The 20,251-nt window shown below is 34.5% G+C and overlaps 2 protein-coding genes across 5 annotated transcripts; one reads left to right on the top strand and one right to left on the bottom strand.

Moving 5' to 3' along the window:
- Nucleotides 1-1,297: 1,297 nt before the first annotated feature.
- LOC306857810 (putative protein PTGES3L) lies at nt 1,298-4,195 on the bottom strand. 3 transcript variants are annotated; one of them, XM_079397979.1, is made up of 9 exons: nt 4,048-4,195; nt 3,013-3,359; nt 2,725-2,838; nt 2,576-2,642; nt 2,195-2,293; nt 2,032-2,121; nt 1,834-1,893; nt 1,690-1,741; nt 1,300-1,644 (listed from the first exon to the last, which is right to left on the bottom strand). In XM_079397979.1, exons 2-8 carry the CDS (start codon nt 3,039-3,041, stop codon nt 1,733-1,735), a joined length of 468 nt encoding a protein of 155 aa, XP_079254105.1. In that variant the 5' UTR covers nt 3,042-3,359; nt 4,048-4,195; the 3' UTR covers nt 1,300-1,644; nt 1,690-1,732. The 3 variants fall into 3 exon arrangements, with proteins under 3 accessions (XP_079254104.1, XP_079254105.1, XP_079254106.1); XM_079397980.1 differs by having other exon boundaries at nt 4,113-4,180; XM_079397978.1 differs by having other exon boundaries at nt 1,298-1,741.
- Nucleotides 4,170-19,630, top strand: LOC306857809 (histone acetyltransferase KAT7-like). Of its 2 annotated transcripts, XR_013783141.1 has the most exons (15): nt 4,170-4,363; nt 4,765-4,912; nt 5,654-5,899; nt 6,089-6,171; nt 6,668-6,751; nt 7,060-7,158; nt 7,301-7,411; nt 8,458-8,649; nt 8,776-8,865; nt 9,037-9,177; nt 11,303-11,396; nt 14,187-14,333; nt 14,441-14,547; nt 16,804-16,916; nt 17,424-18,191. XR_013783141.1 is itself a non-coding variant. In XM_079397977.1 (14 exons), exons 1-14 carry the CDS (start codon nt 4,349-4,351, stop codon nt 17,523-17,525), a joined length of 1,659 nt encoding a protein of 552 aa, XP_079254103.1. In that variant the 5' UTR covers nt 4,170-4,348; the 3' UTR covers nt 17,526-19,630. The 2 variants fall into 2 exon arrangements, 1 of the variants encoding a protein (XP_079254103.1); XM_079397977.1 differs by lacking the exon at nt 16,804-16,916 and having other exon boundaries at nt 17,424-19,630.
- Nucleotides 19,631-20,251: the final 621 nt, after the last annotated feature.

Raw genomic sequence — 20,251 nt, 5'->3', positions numbered from 1 at the left:
AATTTTTAGTGAATAACAACTTAAATTGTGTCTTTTCCTCACACAAAGATATTGTTTGACTTCAGACGAATTGGAATATAGTGCAAAAGTTGGATTTGCTGCTTTCATGATACTTTTATGGTGGATTTGCGTCCTTGAAAGCTTCATTCCCCATTTGTTGTACTGTAAATGTAAATATATTTAAAAGCACAACCAGCATATTCTTCCAAATATCTTCTTTTGTTTTCCATAGAAGAAAGTAAGTCATTCAGGTTTGGAATGATGTGAAGATGAGTAAATGATGGCAGAATGTAAAAATGCTGCAAGACATCACAATACACTTGCACTGTAATCATATGATATTTTGCTTCCACCTCAGCAATCATTCCCTCCTTATCGTTTTTTTATCACTGTAGTACAGTCTTGAGTGGGTCTCTTCCTCTTTGTACACACTGATGAACAAGATTTGGCCAATGGACTTCTGCATGTACAGTAATACCAAGAGTCAGTTGAAGAGAAGTAAGGTTAATGACTGCTTGACCTGTTTTCCGCTTCGTTGCATGAATGATCTGTAATGAAATTGCAAAGGCTTTTACACACACACACACACAGAGAGAGAGAGAGCCCTACAGATCCACTTGGCCTAAGTCGAGGGGGTCACCTTTGCCAGCTGACGTAGTTGAAGGAAGATGGCACAATCCTGCTGCATAAAAAGAGTTGAGCAAGAGATGTCCATGCGTAACAGTGATGAACGCTTGTGCTCACAGACCTGCTGTGCTTGCAGAAGCACAGGCTGTTCAATGGTTCAAGGTGAGCCTATGATGCATTCTGTCTTATGTTATTGCATTAAATATAAAACTATGAGGATTTATAGCAATAAAGTGCATGTTTTGTGAGTGTATGATCATTTATTATTATAAAGGGCCCAAAAAATTGTATTTGGACAAATAATATTCTCCCTCAGGTGATCCAGGGTGTAGATGAGTTTGTTTCTTCATCAGAACAGATTTGGAGAAATGTAGCATTACATGACTTCCTCATGCAGTGAATGGGTGCCGTCAGAATGAGAGCCTAAAAAATCTCTCAAACCAACTTTATATCTTGGATAGCCTGAGGGTGAGCAATTTTCTAAAACAAAATTAATTTTGGGGTGGACTATTCCTTTTTACATATTTTACAAGATAATGATAATAATTGGATAAATATAACATTTTATAATTTTGTTTTTAAAACTATTTTTAAATGTGTCTTATGGGTCCAGTTACTTCTTTGGATAAGCGTTGTATGAACCTTAAATAAACAAACACATATGAAAAATACCATTGTATCACAGATTTCAAGCTCTTTAATGGAGAAAACACATACATATACAGCATATGAAAAACATAAACAATTTCTTTAGTTGCATTTTTAAAATCATAAATAGAAAATACACATGTAAGCAAGGATGATTTGTTTTGCAAGGAAATAAAGAAAATCAACATAAATGGAAAAAAGATTAAAAAAGAAAAAAAGATATAAAATCAAATAAAGAAAAAAGAAAGGTTAAAAAAAAGACAGTTACATATTACATCCATGTCATACATATAAGTCTAGCTCACAATGTCAGTGGCGGTCTATTGCACATTTATCAGGGCAATGTGAATTGGCTTTTACTACACATTACTACATTTACTACACTACTACATTACTACATTTACTACACACTACAACATTTTGGAAATCTGTAATCGCTCATCTTGGGCTTTGGCGCTCAGTCACTCTGTAAAGAAGAAAAGTTGTCATGTCATGACCTCAAAACTGAAATTAAATAACTATAACCATGTGATACTGTTTCAGGATCACATGACTTACAAGATCGTCCAGGTCATCCATGGCAGGAGGCTCTCCTTTGTTCTTCATTTCATTAAGCATCTGCATTTCAAAAGAGTTATTAATATAATTTTGCAGAAAAAATTATTTAAGATCTCAACATGCCAAAACATCCTGTGTCAGTGCAGGAAATGATATCAGGTGTTGCATCACCCACTTCAAACAGATGAAGTGACTTACATCCACATACTGTTCATATTCTGCCATGCCCTCTTCCTCTTCATGTTCCCAGTCCCTCCAGTTATCAAAGTCTACTAACAGCCATGCGGGCTGAAAAGACAATGAAAAAATGACCAGAGCACAATAGATTGAACAATGGATGGTTGGATGGATGGATAGATACCTTTGCAAGATCTTTCTGGAGTCGAGGCCATGCCACATGTTCCTTCACTTTCCTTATCAAGACATTAACTGTTCGGTCAAAGACTTTCTCCCTTGAATCCTAAAAGAGCATTATTCACAAAATTGTTTAAAACAGCCACAGAAAACTAAGCATTAATGAAATGTCTAGGCATTTAGCCTCATTTACATATTTCATGAATCATGATATCATCAAAACAAAATAGGACTTATTTCTAGGAATATTAATATTTCTTCTGTTGGTTACCTCCAATAAAACACAATAATAGGTTTAAAAGTGTATGCATGTGCCATCAAAATTACATATGCACACATACTACAAGCTTCAGGGTTCAAATCACAAACTGAACGGTTAAATACTTACAGATTTAAATACTTTGTCGTAAAATTCAATCTCATTGTAGATATTGTTGTCATCTATATCTTTACAGCTGAAAAATAGGGATTACAAGGGATTACACAAACATAATCAAATATATTTGATATAATACCTTTTTGAAATAATCTTCTTACCTTAAAATAATTTTTGTGTCTTGAATATCTACTTGAACATCTTTTGGGTTTTGAACCACAAAGTTGATAGTCACATACTTTTTCCGGTCGTACCACAGTGTTCTGGCTGGTTGACTAAACAAATGAAAGAACCAGTTTAGACAAAATATGTCTCATTACGTTACAAACTGTCTGCTCAGAAGTAAATAAAATTAATCTTTAGTCTAAGTGCAGTTGTTCATTGCAACATTGACATGTGCTGTTCAAAGACATCAGCCATTTCAAACAAGCCCTCATGCTCACACCTACCAATTCTCTGGTCTCACAATCTTTGGCATTTTGACTTCTCGTAGGGTTGTTCTTGTAGTTCCCTGTGTAAATGTTTTAAATGGTTAATAGATTACGTGGTTTTCTTTACTTTTAGAGAAGACGGGACTGGCAGGAGAGAGCTCAGTGTATGTCTGTGGCTGTCTGAGAGGTTGGCTCTATTTTTAGGATGGAAGGTATCAGCTGCTGGAGAGGAACATACCACTTCACCCCCTGCTCTTCCCATTTAAAGGCGGTGGTGGAACATTCAGGAAAATCACTGTAGTTTCTTTCTACCCTCACATGATATTCCCTTTCACGCCTCCTGCCTGAGGAGGAGGGGTCAGAATCTGCCAGAGAAACAGATGCAAACCTCAACAAAACGTTTACTTTAGATAAAAAAATACATTTCAGTTTGATAAATTACACAGATTGTTGTCTTACACATCAAATCTTACAGATGAAGCTGAATATCTGAAATCACCATAAAGTCATTAATTTCTTTGCTTATAGGTTTATTATCACAAACAAGTTTTTTTATTGAGGATATGTAATTATGAGCTGATGTGACTGAAACCAGCTTCATGCATGATATTAATAATGGCCTCAGTGCAAATATTGACTGTGTCTGCAGCGCCATCTGTAGAGTTTGTCAATATTTTGCAATGTGGAGCCAAATTCAAACGCTATGTCAAAAGTTGTCTGTTATAATAGTTAAACATTTAAATAAAGGACTTACTCGTGAGAACATGGATATAAAAATGAGAAGTAATCTTTATTACATTAAAAATACATTATTTGAAAACAAATATCAGTCATTTTAACTTGCAAAACGTGCATAAAAATATCGAGCTAGAATAAATTAATCGCATAAATCATTACGTTTGAAATGTTTAAAACACATTTTCGCATAACATTTATTCAACAGGTTTTTGTCCACACAACTCTGCAACAACAATATATCTTTGTATTTGAACAATAGGATCATCTGCATAAAATTAATTAAAAAAAAAAAAGGATTCACGCTGAAATACTTACATAAAATCCCAAAACGAGGATGTTATAAACCGGAAAGTCATCGTTTGTATTTATACGAGCATTACTCAGAACAAGTCCAAAATTATTTCTGATACGACTAGCCTGCCATGTTTTTCGTCCTCACGTCACTTCCGCTTTGGTTCGGTGTGGCGCGAGTCGCGAGAGAGTGAACAATCGGCGAGAACACAAACACAGAAACTTATGAACACACAGCTGCTGTATTATATCAGATAACAGAAAACAAACATATCTGTTTGACACATTTGTGAAAAGGATAGCGGTTGGACTCATCGAAGAGAACATGCCGCGGAGGAAGGTGAGAGAAAATGCGAGAATCAGGTCAGCAGTCGCCTCAGCGCGGGCTAACTGCTAGCTCAGTGTTTATGTTACATGTTTGGACAAAAATTGTTTAGTTTCTTTGAAAATATTACAATTATTTATTATCAGCTAACATATTAATACATTAGAATCGAAAACCACCGAAGTGGCTCTGAAACGGTTTGTTTTAAGCTGATAAGCTAACGTTAGTTAATTTAGCGGTTTGGCTTTAGGTGAGGATGTATACAAACACAACCCAGATTGTATAATAGTGAAATGTTTCTGTTTGCTTTTTACGCTAGATGTATGTTTTTGACCATATTTATGTTGTTGGCATCTTTAATTGCTATATTTAGTCTGACTTGTTTAGTGATAGAACTGTTTACACCCTGTTTGCAGAGAACAGCAGGCAGTAGTTCAGACGGGACTGCTGATTCTGATGACTCTGGAGATCACGAGAAGACCGACAGCTCCCATAGTGAAGCCAATCAGCGCAATAACACCCGTATGACCCGAGCATCACTGCGCCTGAGCCAGAGCTCTCAAGGTAGAAACACACAGCTGATATATTGGCACCCCATACAGTCGGGCAGTAGATAGATATTAGACTTGATGATTTTCTTCAAAGTGCCAGTTGTCCAAAACACTTGAGAAACGGTTGGGTAAAGGTATGTGTTAAAGTAATACACCTTAAAAAAGCATTGTTTACGGTATGACATTTATGCTTGCAAAATTTCACTAGTGTTACTGCAGCTTAACAGTTATTTTTGATTCTTTAATTAATCAGAAAATAAATTCTCATTTTATTTCTAGTAATTCATTCAAAAAAATTGGAAGCTGAAATAGGACACATGAGATATATATATATATATATATATATATATATATATATATATATATATATATGTGTATATATATGTATATATATGTATATGTTTACTGTTTATTTTGCAAAACAAAAAAAAAGAGGCATCAGGAAAACTTCTGCAGTTAATCAGAAAAAAAATCCAAATTTTATTTCCTGTAATTTATTCAAAAAGTTGGAGGTTATAAAAGTAAACATGAATATATCCTGTACATTAATAAAGGAGGAAAAAAGCAGAAACTAAGTTTTAACTGGCTTGAGACTATATTCTTCAAGGTCACATATATTCTTTAACTTAACGTATTACTGTGATGTATTTGTGCGCTATTATTCATGAAAGTTACTGTATTAAAATCCCTACTTTTCTGTTTGACACACACCTTTATGCGTGTTTATAAGGTGTTCTTTATTTTCTTCATCTAGATGCTCCACAGGATGTGAAACAAGCAGTCGAGAGAGACGAGTCTCCCCCCAGGACACCCACAGGAAACGCCCCCTCATCCGAATCTGACATTGACATATCCAGCCCCAATGCATCCAACGATGAGAGCGTGACTAAAGACCAGAAAGACTCTGGCAGCGACCCCTCTCATCGTCCAAAACGCCGGCGCTTTCACGAGAGCTACAACTTCAATATGAAGTGCCCCACACCTGGGTGCAATTCTCTAGGTAATTGCTCTTCAGATTAATTTCCTTTTACATTGGCTTAATAATAAAATTCAGTGCTAATGGTTTACGAGGGCTTAATTGGAAAAAACAATGTTCACAGTTTTATAAAACATTTCAAATTTAAATGGATCGTTTATAGTCAGGTTTAAAGCTAAAATCTGTATACTTTTCTGTCTTTCTTTTGTACAGGACATTTAACAGGGAAACACGAGCGACATTTCTCCATATCAGGATGCCCTCTCTACCATAACCTTTCAGCAGATGAGTGCAAGGTGCTTTAAGCCCAAAGTATACTTTGCTTGTCTGCTTTATTTTCTATTATTTATTATTATTTAGTCATTTAGCAGACGCTTTTATCCAAAGCGACTTCAAAATGAGGACAACAGAAGCAATTAATTGTAGTATTAAAACAACTAAAACAGATCCAAAACTAAAAGTTAAAACGTTATAAATACTATATATACCCATTTAAAAAAAAAGAATTTAAATAAAAATTACATGCATACAGCAAAATATCAAAACTTAACATTTAAATGAAAACAATAAATAAAGCTAAAAACAATTCAAGATATTAAAGAACAAAAGGTATAGGAGTATAATTTTGTTTTGAATGTTTCTTTCATGGTATGAGCTTTGACAGTTAAACACATCATTTTGGTCAGCCACTAAGTTGCAATTATTAATTAGCATGGGCATGTGTGGTTTGTCCTTTTCTGTATTGTTTAGCACTTTCTCTGTTGTTTATCTTTGTGTGCTTATCCCTATCAGGTGAAAGCCATCGAGCGTGAGAAACAAGAGGAAGAGCGCAGTCAGGGGCAGAATGAGGAGAACAGACACGCTACTCGACATCAGGTGCTCGCCAAACAGATGTTCGCTCAACACTAAACAAACATTACACAAGTGTGTTAATGCCTCTTAAGTGCATGCATGCTATTGTCCCAAAAAGACACACTTATGTGAAGGCCTAACGTCAGCAGTGTGTTGCCTTCTATTATTCTTCTTTAAAATTAGTTGTGATTGTTTGTAAGCCCTAAATTCTGTGGTAACCACAGTGAGGTTATGACTCATGAGCTATCCATGAAGAGATTTATCTGGATGAAACAGAATGTAGCTTTTAGTAAAAGTGGGGTGTAATATTAATTTGCTTTGCTCATTCACAGGCACCAACTCAAAGACAAGTTCGATATAAAGAGAAGGTCATGGAGATGAGGAAGAGGAGGGATTCTGGCCTGACAAAAGACCAAAAAGAAAAGTACATGGTAATAGTGTCCTCTCTGTGATATATTGAAATATTTATCTATATTTTAATGAAAAAATGGTTATATGTCCGCATAATGCTCGTGTTATTAATGATGTTTATATATGTGATCATCTACATCGTTTTTTTTTTTTATGTGTCAGGAGCACAGACAGTCACATGGAACCACTCGTGAACCACTGCTGGAGAACATCACCAGTGATTATGATCTAGAGCTCTTCAGGAAAGCTCAGGCCCGTGCAGCAGAGGATCTGGTATGAACAGACATGCCTCACTTCTGACACAGCAGAGCATCACTGCAACTCGACTAAAACCTCACCCTTTAGCTTCATCCCATCAAATTGTAAATAAAGACAATAGTCATTTGAGATGTCTTCATTTAAGTATTTAATTTACAGATATTATAGTGTGGTTATGTCAATTACAGATATTATAGTATGTGTGTTTTTTTTATTTAGTAAAAATAACCATAGTATAGGGCTGGACGATTAATCGAAAAGAAATCGAAACCGAAATTCAGAACCTTTAACCGACTTAATTTTCCCATGTCAGTTATTTTGTTTTTTTAAATCCTATTTTTTAAATATTAATTTGCGAGAAATACAAGTTATTTTCTACTTTTCGCATGACAATATTTTTTTTTCCCCAAAATATAGTTATTGTCATTTACTTGAACATCAGAACAATCTTAAAAAAAAAAGAGAGAGAGAAAACAAATCACAGAGATATCACAAAACACTGAGACCACATGACAATATTTAAAATTTTAGTTTGCAAGAGATGCTGCTTATTTTCTACTTTTGACATGGCAATATTAATTTATTTTGTTGTTATTTTCTTTTTTTTTTCTTTTTTTTTAGGAAAGTTGCTTTATACATTAAAACTGAAATTGTGAATTTTTTTTTCATAAGATGTCTTCATTTCAAGCAAACTTTGATTTCACTTGTTCTAAATATTCAGCAAATATCCATAAATAGTTTTTCCTTCAATTATTTTAAAATCACAAAGATAAGAAATGCACTTTCATTAGAAAAAAAAAATCTCACATTTAATATTGGAGTATTTTTACACTATAACCCTTTAATAATCTATGAGGGGGGAAAAAAATAAATGTAAAAATTAAAATAATAATAATAATTGTTAAATCTTAATTGAGGTTTTGATTTTAGGTCAAATTGCCCAACCCTACCATATGATGGTTTAATGTTACTGGGATGAAATTAATTGAGTTAACTGAGATTTTGGTTGCCCAAACCAACTGCCCAATCCTAGTTTTTATGTTATTTTGTGTTGTTTGCAGGAGAAACTTCGTCTGCAGGGTCAGATCACAGAGGGCAGTAACATGATCAAGACCATCCTGTTTGGCCGTTATGAGCTCGACACTTGGTACCATTCTCCTTACCCTGAGGAATACGCCCGTCTGGGGCGTCTGTACATCTGTGAGTTCTGCCTCAAGTATATGAAGAGTCAGACCATCCTGCGCAGACACATGGTATGAAGCCAAACTTCCCTTAATCTCTGTTATGATTGCATGTCTAAAAATTTAGTCAAATGTTAGTGCTGGTTAACTCTATATGGAGATGAAGTTAAATGTGAAATGATGTCATGATCTATGCAGGCTAAATGTGTGTGGAAACACCCTCCTGGTGATGAAGTCTACAGAAAAGGTGCCATCTCTGTGTTTGAGGTTGATGGGAAAAAGAACAAGGTGGGCATTGGATGTTAATGTACTAATTTTTTGTGGCTGTATGTATGCAAAGAGTTTTGGACGTGTGTGTTGCTTTGTGGCATGGACTGTTTTCCCTCTTAAATCCAATTCTAAGCTGTTGATGAGTTTGTTTGATAAACATATGAAATTTATTCATCCCCGCCCCGACAGATATATTGCCAGAATCTCTGTTTGCTGGCCAAGCTGTTTCTGGACCATAAAACACTGTACTATGATGTGGAGCCTTTCCTGTTTTATGTCATGACTGAAGCTGATAACACAGGCTGTCACCTCGTGGGATATTTCTCAAAGGTAATTAGGTCCTTGAGGCTACATGTTGGGAATTACATGATCACAAAACCATAAGCACTAAACTGTCAACTAGGTATGTCAAAGATTAATCGACTGCATTTTTAGACATTTTTATGAAATATACATTTATCTCACCCAAATGTTTGATCATTCGGTGCATTTTTTGTTTTTCCATTCGTGCAATAGTTGCAGAAAAGCTTACACACAGCACAAGCCTGATTTCACACAGGAGTCCACTACTGATCCATCGGTTTACCACAAACACAAAATTGATCCATTTTGATTTCAAATCCAAACATTGGTACTAAAAATGCTTTTTCATTGTGATTCTTTTTTTCACGGTAATACAATGTTTATAGACACGTTTAAACGCAATTAATATAAGCAACACATTATTCGAAGCTTTTTACTTTTGCATTTACTTCTAGATTTAAATATTAAGTTGCTCAAGCAAGTGGCAAAACATGTAAACTACTTTTCTTATGTTATCACAAACATTCTAAATTAAGCTCTACTGCATTTAAATCTTTATTACAAACAATCCTGCGGTTCATAAAAAACTTTGCTTTCCATACCTCCACAAGTGACATCTAATATCACCTTGTTTATCTAAAAGTGCTCTTTTCCTTTAAACATGGCCAAAAAGCCATGTGTCGACTGTGAAATACAGTAGACTTTAATTATATACATTTATAGTGTAGTTACTACATTTTCTTGTCAATCCATGTTCATATTTACAATGCGCTGTCACATTAATTCAGTGCGTGCAGTACAGCAAAGAAGGACTCTGTGCGGAAACGATCTCTGCACTGCTGCAGATGCACCGCTCATGGAACGCTCTGGGGTGCGTTTCCCAAAAGCATCGTTAACCAACTATGGTCGCACGTTCCATCGTTACCATCATAGTTCAACGATTCGGTGTTTCCCGAAACCATAGTTCAAACGAGCGTTCGCAATCAGCGTCACAAACTTACGTGGTTGGAACGACAGCTTTCGACCTGTGGTTAGAAGCATAGTTTCTTGTTAATAAGATATATGGGCTTAAATAAATATGCTCTTCGGCACAACAAGCAAGCTAACATGCAATACTACAGGTGCATCTCAGAAAATTTGAATATGGTGAAAAAGTTCATTTTTTCTTTAACTTATTTCAAAAAGTGAAACTTTCATATATTCTATATTCATTACATGTAAAGTAAAACATTTCAAAAGTTTTTTTTTTAATTTTGATGATTAGAGCTTACAGCTCATGAAAGTCAAAAATCAGTATCTCAAAATATGTTTCAAACATTGTGATTGTGTTTTATAATACAACAACGAGCACCATGAAAACCAGTTAAAGAGGTGCATTCAGCGGTCTCCGTGACTCTTCATTTTATCAAATGATCATAATCACATCTATTCATTTTACAATCCTGCTACTACCCATTTTTAGACTAAAACCTCCTTTAATTTGGGTGAGGAAGCCGGTGTTTTGAGTGACATTTGCACATCCTGTCATGCTGGTGAATATGCCACTGCAATAGATGCATTTTGCAGTATTAAGGTTAACGATTAATCGATCGTTCATCTAAACGACAATCGATCATGGACATTATCAAAAATCGACATCCCTACTGTCAACATATTTGCATTTAATGCCAGTGTCCCACAAACCAATTTTTTTACTGATTTTTGAAAGTTTCTTTTGTAGTTATTGGAGAATGAGAGGGTGTGCGCAAAAACTGTTCTTAGCAGATTTGAGTTTAGTTTAGCTTCAGTAGGATGCTGCTTTAAGCTAGGGAAGTAGTGACTGATTGAATTTAAGACAGCTGTTTTGATCTTTGCTATTTTCTGTTCTGAATAGGTGAACGAGGAATCGGCTGGCATGGAGTGTCTTTCTAAGGGTCTAATTATGTGAATAAAAAAAAATCTGAACCAGACTTAAGTGTTTTGTGGGGCTACTAACCAGTCTGAAGAGCACTTCACCCTATTGAGTACTGAAAACCTCGTGACCTGGCAAAACATGCAAATATAATGCTACTTTTATGAACAATATTGAGAAATGTTATTCTAGTGTTTTTCGAGACAGAAGAGTTGTCATGTAATATGCGCACTGGCTAAACTGCTTCTCCGTTTTGTGCAGGAGAAGAACTCGTTCCTGAATTACAATGTGTCCTGTATCCTGACTATGCCACAGTACATGAGGCAGGGCTATGGCAAGATGCTGATTGATTTCAGTGAGTACCTGTGTTATGTCTTATGTGAGTTTGCAGATTAGTGATATGAAGATCTAGATGGTAATCTGAAAGCATGTTTAATTAATCAAAATCATTAAACTGATGTATTGTAAAAATGTATTAAAAGTTCAGCAAATAAATTTTTAGGGCCCTATGAATCAGTTAAATTTTTTCACCCCGAATTTTATTTTATTAATTTAATGTTTCTGAATTCCGCTTTATTGGTTTAACCTGTCAACTGTCGGTTCCACTTTTTGAGTATGGACCCGAAAAATGACATTTCCAACTTAAATTGTTATACATTTTGAATGCTTTAGAGCATAGACTTGAGGTTGGACTCTTTTTAAAGAAGATACTTGGCAGATTATTGTAGAGGTGAAAAAAGTTAAATTATATTACAAAAATGTTATGGAAGTTTATGAAAATTTGAAAATTTTACAAAACATGTTTTACTCTAAAACTAGAAAATCAACCAAAAATCTGAAGAAGTTGTTCCAAATTTAAGGTTGTCTCAAAAAATGAGCTTTCAGTGAAATTTTGTTTGGGTGTAGTACCAAGCTTTTCCACTAGATGACCATCAAACCCCATTAGTAACCATATAAGGGCGGCTCCATTTCCATGTATGGTTTGAGTGATCTGAAACATGCTTTTCCATACTTTTCTCAATATTTATGACATAGACATCACATTCAGAAGTATGGCAGTATTTGATTTCAGTTCAGCCTCTAAAAAACACACAAAAACATGTGACAAGGACCCTAAACTTACGTTATAGTTCACGCTGCATCTAAAATTGAGAATCTATTGTTTTTTCTTTATATTCAAACCACTTTTAGATCTTTTTTTTTTCGAGATGCACCGAAATGAAAAATCTTGTCCGAAGCCGAACAAAATGAAACACTGGGCCGATGGCCGAATACGTTTTTTCGCAAGATGAGTGACAGCTTTTAATGATTATTAAGGGAGTTTGCAAATGTGATATTGATTTAATACAACAGTTCATTAAACAAGAAGTTAATATTAAGTGACTTATATTGTCTGACTACACTATTGACTTATTTTGCTCTATTTCATCAACGAAAATAGTTTCAAACAAAGTAACACCCAAGCCGCTGCGCATCTCCATTCAAACACAGCGGTGTTTCGTTTATGAATGAACTGCATTTTTAAATGAATCGAGTGAGTCAATGATTCAATTACCCATTCATAAAGACAGTCATGTACTTCACTCCTGAATGAATCAGCCGTTTGAACGAATCAATTAAATGAATGATTCAGTGATCATATCAGTGACATACCGCCACCTACCGGCAATTTTAGTTTTTATCTTTTCTGTTATTTAAATCCTTTAATATTTCTACATTCAAATTGTATATTTAAAACATTAACCTAAACATGAATTTATGAATTTAATTGCACTTATGCAACCTCTGAGCCTCATTAAACATCTGAAAATGCACCTACAAGCCACTTGTGTGTTCTTCTGTGCCACCTCCGTAGTTCAAATTTCTTAAATGCTGATTTCGTTTGATTGGCATCTTATTCTACTTGTTTTTTATTCTGTTGTTTTAATTAGAAATGATAAATGCTTATAAATATATTTTTTTGCATTTTACATAAAAGATTACATACTTTTAATAAAGTTAGAAAAATGCCATTACAAAGGTAAAAACAAAATTCCCTGTAAATCACTTTAAGGAGTCAAATATCACCTCGTAATGGGAAGGTTAATTTTTGATCAGAATTTGATTATTGATTTGAAGGTGCTCCTAAATATTTTAAATTAGGAGCACAAGCGCTCCTAAAAAGAAAAGTAAGTGTAGAGCCCTGATACACTACAGAAACCAGCAACAACCACCCCTTCCTCTTCTCATCGGAGACATGAGATGCAGTGCTAAGCAGTCTCTCGCTGTCAGTGCATTGTGCTTTTAATGATTTTTGCATCTTTCTCGGACAGTTTTAAATACTTTCACACTGCAGACGTGTTTGCTACATTAGTGCTTTTTTAGTGCAGTAGACTGAATGTTATCTTTTGAACACTTGACATGAACATGAATGCCGTTTTTTCATGATTTATCATGATTTTATATATGTATCACTGTTTCAAAGTAAAGGTCAGAACTCGCTCTCTGACTCTGATGAGTACTCTTCTTGCAAATTAATAAATTACAGTTGCTCTGTAAAATATTTCAAAAATCAGTCCCCAAATATGAAAACTAGAGTCTTTAAGCTTTCAAATGATATAGTTTGTCAAGATTGCTTTAGGTTCAGACTAAGATATTACTGTTCAAAACATGTAATGGCAAGTGGGCCCACCGGTGGGCCTGTGACAATTAACAGGTTTTAATTATATTTTTATAACCAAAAAGCATGTGTAATTAGTCAAAATAATAAAACTTTTAACAATTTAATAATTTATTGTATTATAAAATTGTTCAAATCATAACATAACATTTAAAATGTAATCAAATAAAAATGTTTGGCAAACAAAGTGCTGCACAAGTGGGTTTACTATTAAATGTTAAATTCTGCAATATTTTACGTTATTTTGCAAGTTCCATTTGTATAACTGCATTCTGCAATACCACCTGTGTTTTCAAGAACACAGAAATCATAGGCCTCTATACATGGCATCAGTACTTTGACATCATAACCATTTACATGTTAAAACTGTAACCATTCCCATTAATATTGGAGATCTTTCAGAACAGTTGTAGTTGTAATGTCATTATCTCTGATGCTGATATTCTTCAACACGTGCATCACTGTCTTTGTTTGGCATGATTCTAGGTTACCTCCTGTCAAAGGTTGAGGAGAAGGTAGGTTCTCCAGAGCGCCCTCTGTCAGATTTGGGCCTCATCAGTTATCGCAGCTACTGGAAGGAGGTGCTGCTACGGTACATGTGCAACTTCAAGGGCAAAGAGATCTCCATCAAGGGTAAGATAAGTTGCCCCTGCCATGCAAGAGAGTGTTTTGTAAGCACGTTTACTCTGACATCCCTGTAAAATCACTGTGGGTTTAGCCTTTTTTTTTGTCCTGTTCAGAGATCAGCCAAGAGACGGCAGTGAATCCTGTGGATATTGTCAGTACTCTGCAGTCACTTCAGATGCTCAAGTACTGGAAAGGGAAGCATCTGGTCTTGAAGCGACAGGTATCAGAAAATACTTTTTTTTTTATTTTTTATTATTGTGCTGCTATTTCCATGGACTGAACTATGTTGATGATAATGTATTAATCTTTTAGTTAGGGATGCATGAAATTGGATTTTGCCGATATCCAATGTGCCAATATTTTTCGACTCGTTTTGCCCGATACTGATATATTTCCTTTTGTTTGGAGGCAACACCAAGTCTCTCCTGTGCAGAAATTATAAGCAAAATATTTTAAATTATTCAATTTAATAATCTAATTTATTTGTTAGAATTAAACAACAATGAAGGTTTTTTGACAATACGTTGAAGCTTTGAAAATAACTATAAATAAACTATATATCAATCGCTGCATTTTTAATTTATAATAATTTTTTTTTCCCAGGAGGATGCAGTTAACCCTAACATTTTGTTTTAAGATTTATCTAACATTTGTAGATGGTCTCAAGCAAAATAGTTTAGAGCTTATGATTTGCTTAAAAAATAAAACATATTGCACATTAATGAATAATTCAGTATATATAAAATTATTTAATTTACAAGTGTCATGTTTGTGAATTTGTTTTAATTTTTTCTCCCATGTAAGCTATAGTTTCTGACCTTTAAATTAAAACATACTCATTATTTTGTGACATGAATTACTGCTTTATTTAATCAGAAACCGTCTAGATGTTGTTCGTGTAGGCTATTTTATAGGGGTGTAAGAAAATATCGATACACGTATCGCGATATTTTGTTTGGGATACTGTATCGATTCTCAAAAATGGAATATCGATATTTAAAAAAAAAAAATAAATCATACAGGATTCATGACAGTTGTTTCGTTTTGAGTTCATATCCCGGGCAGTCTTCATCTCTGAACTTAAACAGTGACAGGAAATACTAGCATTAGAGCATGCCACTAATGTTAGCGGTAGTTCGCTGCCAGTAATGGAGAATTAAAAAATTGTTCCAGCTCTCGTTTTTTTTTTTTTTACAGTCTATGGTTTCGGTTTACAAAGCTGAAGTGTGGCGTCATTTGGGCTTTTGTGGTTACGTCCGCTCTGGGACTGCGGCGCGGGTGCCACCTCGGTCCCGCCGCTTGCCGCGTCCCGTGTGAAAAGCCCTCGCGCGATACGCAGCGGGCGGTAATGCAGCTTTCTCTCGTGTTGGAGGCGTTTTGTGCCGTTGGGGTGGTGCTCGCGCCGTGGCCTCGACGATTCCACGCGGAACATAAATACAAACTGAGAACCTGTGAAATCCAAGTTGAAAGCTTCTGAGAATGTTCAACATCTGTATTTATTTTTATTGTTTTACAATTAGTTTTTTTAGGAATCCAGCAAGCACTTTATTTTTCATTAATACTATGTATTTTTATTTTTTTATTTTTTTCGGATCAAAATGTTATGACATCGTTTATTACAATTGTAAACTTAAACTGGAAAAATAAAAATATATGGTCTTTTTTTATAAAATACATTTTATAGATTTAACTAGAGTGCAAGCACTTTAATTTTCCCCCCCTTGACAAAAAGTGGTTCAATAATGTTGAATGTTACAGGGACTGATTATTGCAAATGCAGATCCCAGTGTGTTCTGGTTAAACAATTTTTATTTATTTATTGCTAAGGTTTGCATATAGTGGTGTGCTCTTAATGACAGCTTTCCTAAAAATATATCCTATTCCTAAAATCAATATATCGATAAGCTATTCATAATTTTTTCTACCTCATATTCCTGCTATTTAAATACCCTGTACAACTTTTTTTTGCACATTCCTGTTATATTACTATTTATGTCAACAACATACTGACCTGTACATTTATATTTATAATTTTTTTTACCGCTTTTATTTATTTATTTATTTTTTTTCTCTACTTTTCTTTTTCTTAATATTTGTACACTATATAATTGCACTGTCCTTGGAGCGGACCTGACTTACATTTCACTGCTGGTTATACTCTGTATAATTGTGTATGTGACGAATAAACATCTTGAAAATAAGAAATATCCCAATATATCGCCTTGCTTACAGTATCGCAATGTATCGTATCACAACCCCTGTATCGTGATACGTATCGTATCGCCAGATTCTTGCCAATACACAGACCTACTATTTTACTTTTAATTTAATTAGAAGTAGGCCAACAGCGCCCCCTAAAGATTAAAACTCTTTACTGAACAGGCGTTAGGACCCCGGGGGAGGCTGCCGCTGCACGTGCTATTACTGTGTACTCTTATCACACACCGAACGCATCATTCTGTACATGCTTTCACAGATTAAATGCAGCAATCCAAAAGAGTGAATCTAATCATCATTCAGACAAAACTTTGCTTCAAGAATGAGCCACACTGCTGATGTGATCTAATCGCTAGCACACCTTGAGCACATGTGAGTTAATGTATTCCTCTTATCGGCAAGACATATCGGTATCATTTTTCATATCATGCCGATATTTACATTTAAAGCCATTATCAGCCGATTCCTATATCAGTCTGTTAATATCGTGCATCCCTACTTTGTTTTTCCTCTGCAAATTTTAAAAGCCAAAATGCAATTTATTTATTTTTATTGTAAAAAAACCCTAAATGTTAATTTAGTAGTAATTGCATTGTTGTTCTTGCAGAAATATCATTGCATTAAAATGTTGTTGGAATAAGACTGAATGTTTGCATGTATGTGCCTGCTCTATGGAATAATAATGGAAGTTCAGTGGCAATACCCTAGTTTTAAGTATTCAGTTTTTTTGGAAAACATGCATGATTTTGAAAGGATAATATTACATGAAAATGTAACTTGCGTGCTGGAGGAAAACATCTCTCTTTGTTTTTTTGTGTATGCTTTATATAATAGTTTTTTTCTCTCTCTCTCTGGTTCTTTTGTTTCTGAATGGCACAGGACCTGATTGACGAGTGGAAGGCCAAAGAGACCAAAAGGGGCAACAACAACAAGACCATAGACCCCAGCTCTCTGAAATGGACCCCTCCCAAAGGAACCTAATGGACTTACACGTTACTTTTCGTACTGCCGTTATATCTTTTTTTTATGACTCCATCAACAGTGTCTTTTACAATGGCTTCAGCTGTTAGTGTAATTTTTGTCTCTTTTTATGTGCCCTTTGTATCTCTGGAATCTCTCACTTTTGTTTATACAATGCTATTTATTTTTTGAAATCGTGTTTCATTCATATTTTTCTCTGGCCAAAGTATTGACTATGCCCCAGCATATATTTTTAACGTTTTTTTTAAAAAGCAAAAAATAGTTTCTCAGTAGAATATAGTTAAAAACGAGGCCTTACGGGGGTAAAAAATCAATTTGGATTTACACACATTTGTTCCCTGATTTCTTTGTGTTGAAAGATTTGTGAAAATGTTTTAATTTAAATTAGAACTAGGAGAAAAAAAAACTTGTTTGATACATACTTTTATTACATCACATTTGATACCTGAAGCAAGACATTTACTTGCTTAATGCTCCCAAATTATGTTCTCATGAATTATGTTGGTGCCAGTAAAGGAGAATAATTGTGTATTGATTCACGGAGGCTAGTGAAGTCTGTCCCATTCCTCTCGCACATCTGCTGTGTGAACAACAACATGATTTCACATTCATAAACTGCTGGTTTTTCATCATTTTTGCATAAATACAGTTTTATTTCAGTGTTGTACCTGCTTGTTTGTTCAGATCTCCAGATTTCTCCATTGCTGTGCTGGTCTCTGGGATTGTTTTTCTGAATTCACCTGCAGATTAATATGAAAATCAGTTTTTCACCTCGTTTAAACTGTTGCAGTATAGCCCAGCAGTTTTTATTTTACATTTACTTTGTCATTTAGCAGATGCTTTTATCCAAAGCGGCTTAGAAATGAAGACAATAGAAGCAATCAAAACCAATAAAAGAGCAATGATATGCAAGTGCTCGGTTAGCTTAACACTACACGTAGCAAGGTGTTTTTTAATCTATATAATAAAAAAATTAAGTAGATGGAATAGGAAAAGAAGAAAGCTAGAGGCCTTTTTTTTTTTTAATTGGATAAATGAATTCCCAACACCAATAAGACTGTCTAAAACATTAACTGCTGGTGTAAGAGCAGTGTAAAGCATACCTCCTGAAGATCTCTTGCCCATTAGTCCCACAAACATGTCTCCCTTATGCCCTTTGAGGAAACAGAGCTAGTCTTTAATGCATGTTTTTAAACCAAGACATTTAGCCAGTGGCAAACAAAATCGATCTGTTATTCATGGTTTCTTAATTTGCCCTTCCACACCGGCAGAACATCTTTGAATTCATAGTCATGGTATTAAACGTTGAATACACTGCAAACATTAATATCTTCCTGATAATATATGTTTGTCTTGTGTCTAATACAAATACCTAAACATCCTTAAATCAAGATAAATTTACTTGAGATGCAACATGAAAATATGGAGTCTGGTTGTCTGAGAAATTACATTTTACAGTTTGTACATGAAGGTTATGCTTAAAAAATGAACAAATATTTGTTGTATGTTTGTATGAATATTGATGTAAGGATCTTTAGACATTAGTGCTTTAAAACAAGACAATATAATGCAAGTTATATTTTCCAACAAAGTGTTGCTAATACAACTCGGTGTGCTCCCTAGATGTGTTTCCATTCAGAGAACATGCTGATATATTTTGTTCCCTTGAATTTGTTTAAAAAGCACTTAAGTCTAACATTTACCTTTATAAAACCTTCAGAAAGCCTGGATGTAGATATGCATGTTATATAAAAATATAGACATTAATCGAAGGAAATATTTAATTTAGATACTTAAGTGAATTTACTCACTTCTTTGTTCCATTTTCACAGGCTGGACGACTTCTAGAACAAGTAAGGGAAATCAAATCATGAATATACAGCGTTAATGTCAGAAGCGCACTACAGTGAGTTCATTTTTTATTGTTAATGTCATTAACAATTTTTGTTAATATTATTTGATTAAAGACTGTGAATTATGCAAGAACAACTGAAATAGTGCACTAGAATCTGTCAATGTTTCTGCTTAAATTTAATTTATTTAAATTAGACTCCACTGTATTTTGTTGTAATAATCAAGTATTAATAACTGTAATACAACAAGTTAAACAGAACATAATTCTTGTAGGTGTTTTGTATCCTGAAGTAAGCAAAACCAAATCTTACCAGAGCGTTTTCCCATTAGTCCATAGAACTGATGAGATTTTGATCTCTTTAGTAGACTGGCTAGAGTCTCCTCCACTGGCTCAGTCTGTCCAAACAACCAAAGCATTTTGATGAACGCACAGCATTGCGTGTTTTGTTTTTATGATGGAAAAACATTTGTAATGGGTAAAACCATTAATTTATTAATCATAACCTTTTTGATTAGTTACATTATCTATATATATAAATATATATAAAAAAATAAAATAAAACATTTCTCACCTCCCATTTATCTGAAATCCAGGGGTCTCTGTTTAGAGTAAAAGACAATCCTTGAACACTACAGATAAGAGCAAGTATGGTGGGCATTAACACTGAGAGTTTCCAAATCTCCATAAGGAACCAAAATATGCAAATAAAATTCTTATATTAAGTAAAAAAAAAAATACAGATAATGAGCTTAAAATACAAAAGACAAATCTTTCTCAGCTAAGAGATTTTCTCCGTCAGTACAGTCTGTCCAGGCAGCAGGAGGGTCTTCTGAAATCGCAGATCTTTTCTGTTCTTCACTTAGTCGCGGCT

Source organism: Barbus barbus (genome assembly GCF_936440315.1).
Source record: "Barbus barbus genome assembly, chromosome: 38".
NCBI lineage: Eukaryota > Metazoa > Chordata > Actinopteri > Cypriniformes > Cyprinidae > Barbus > Barbus barbus.
Note: the sequence above shows the minus strand (reverse complement) of the source record. Positions and strands in the feature narration are given on the sequence as shown.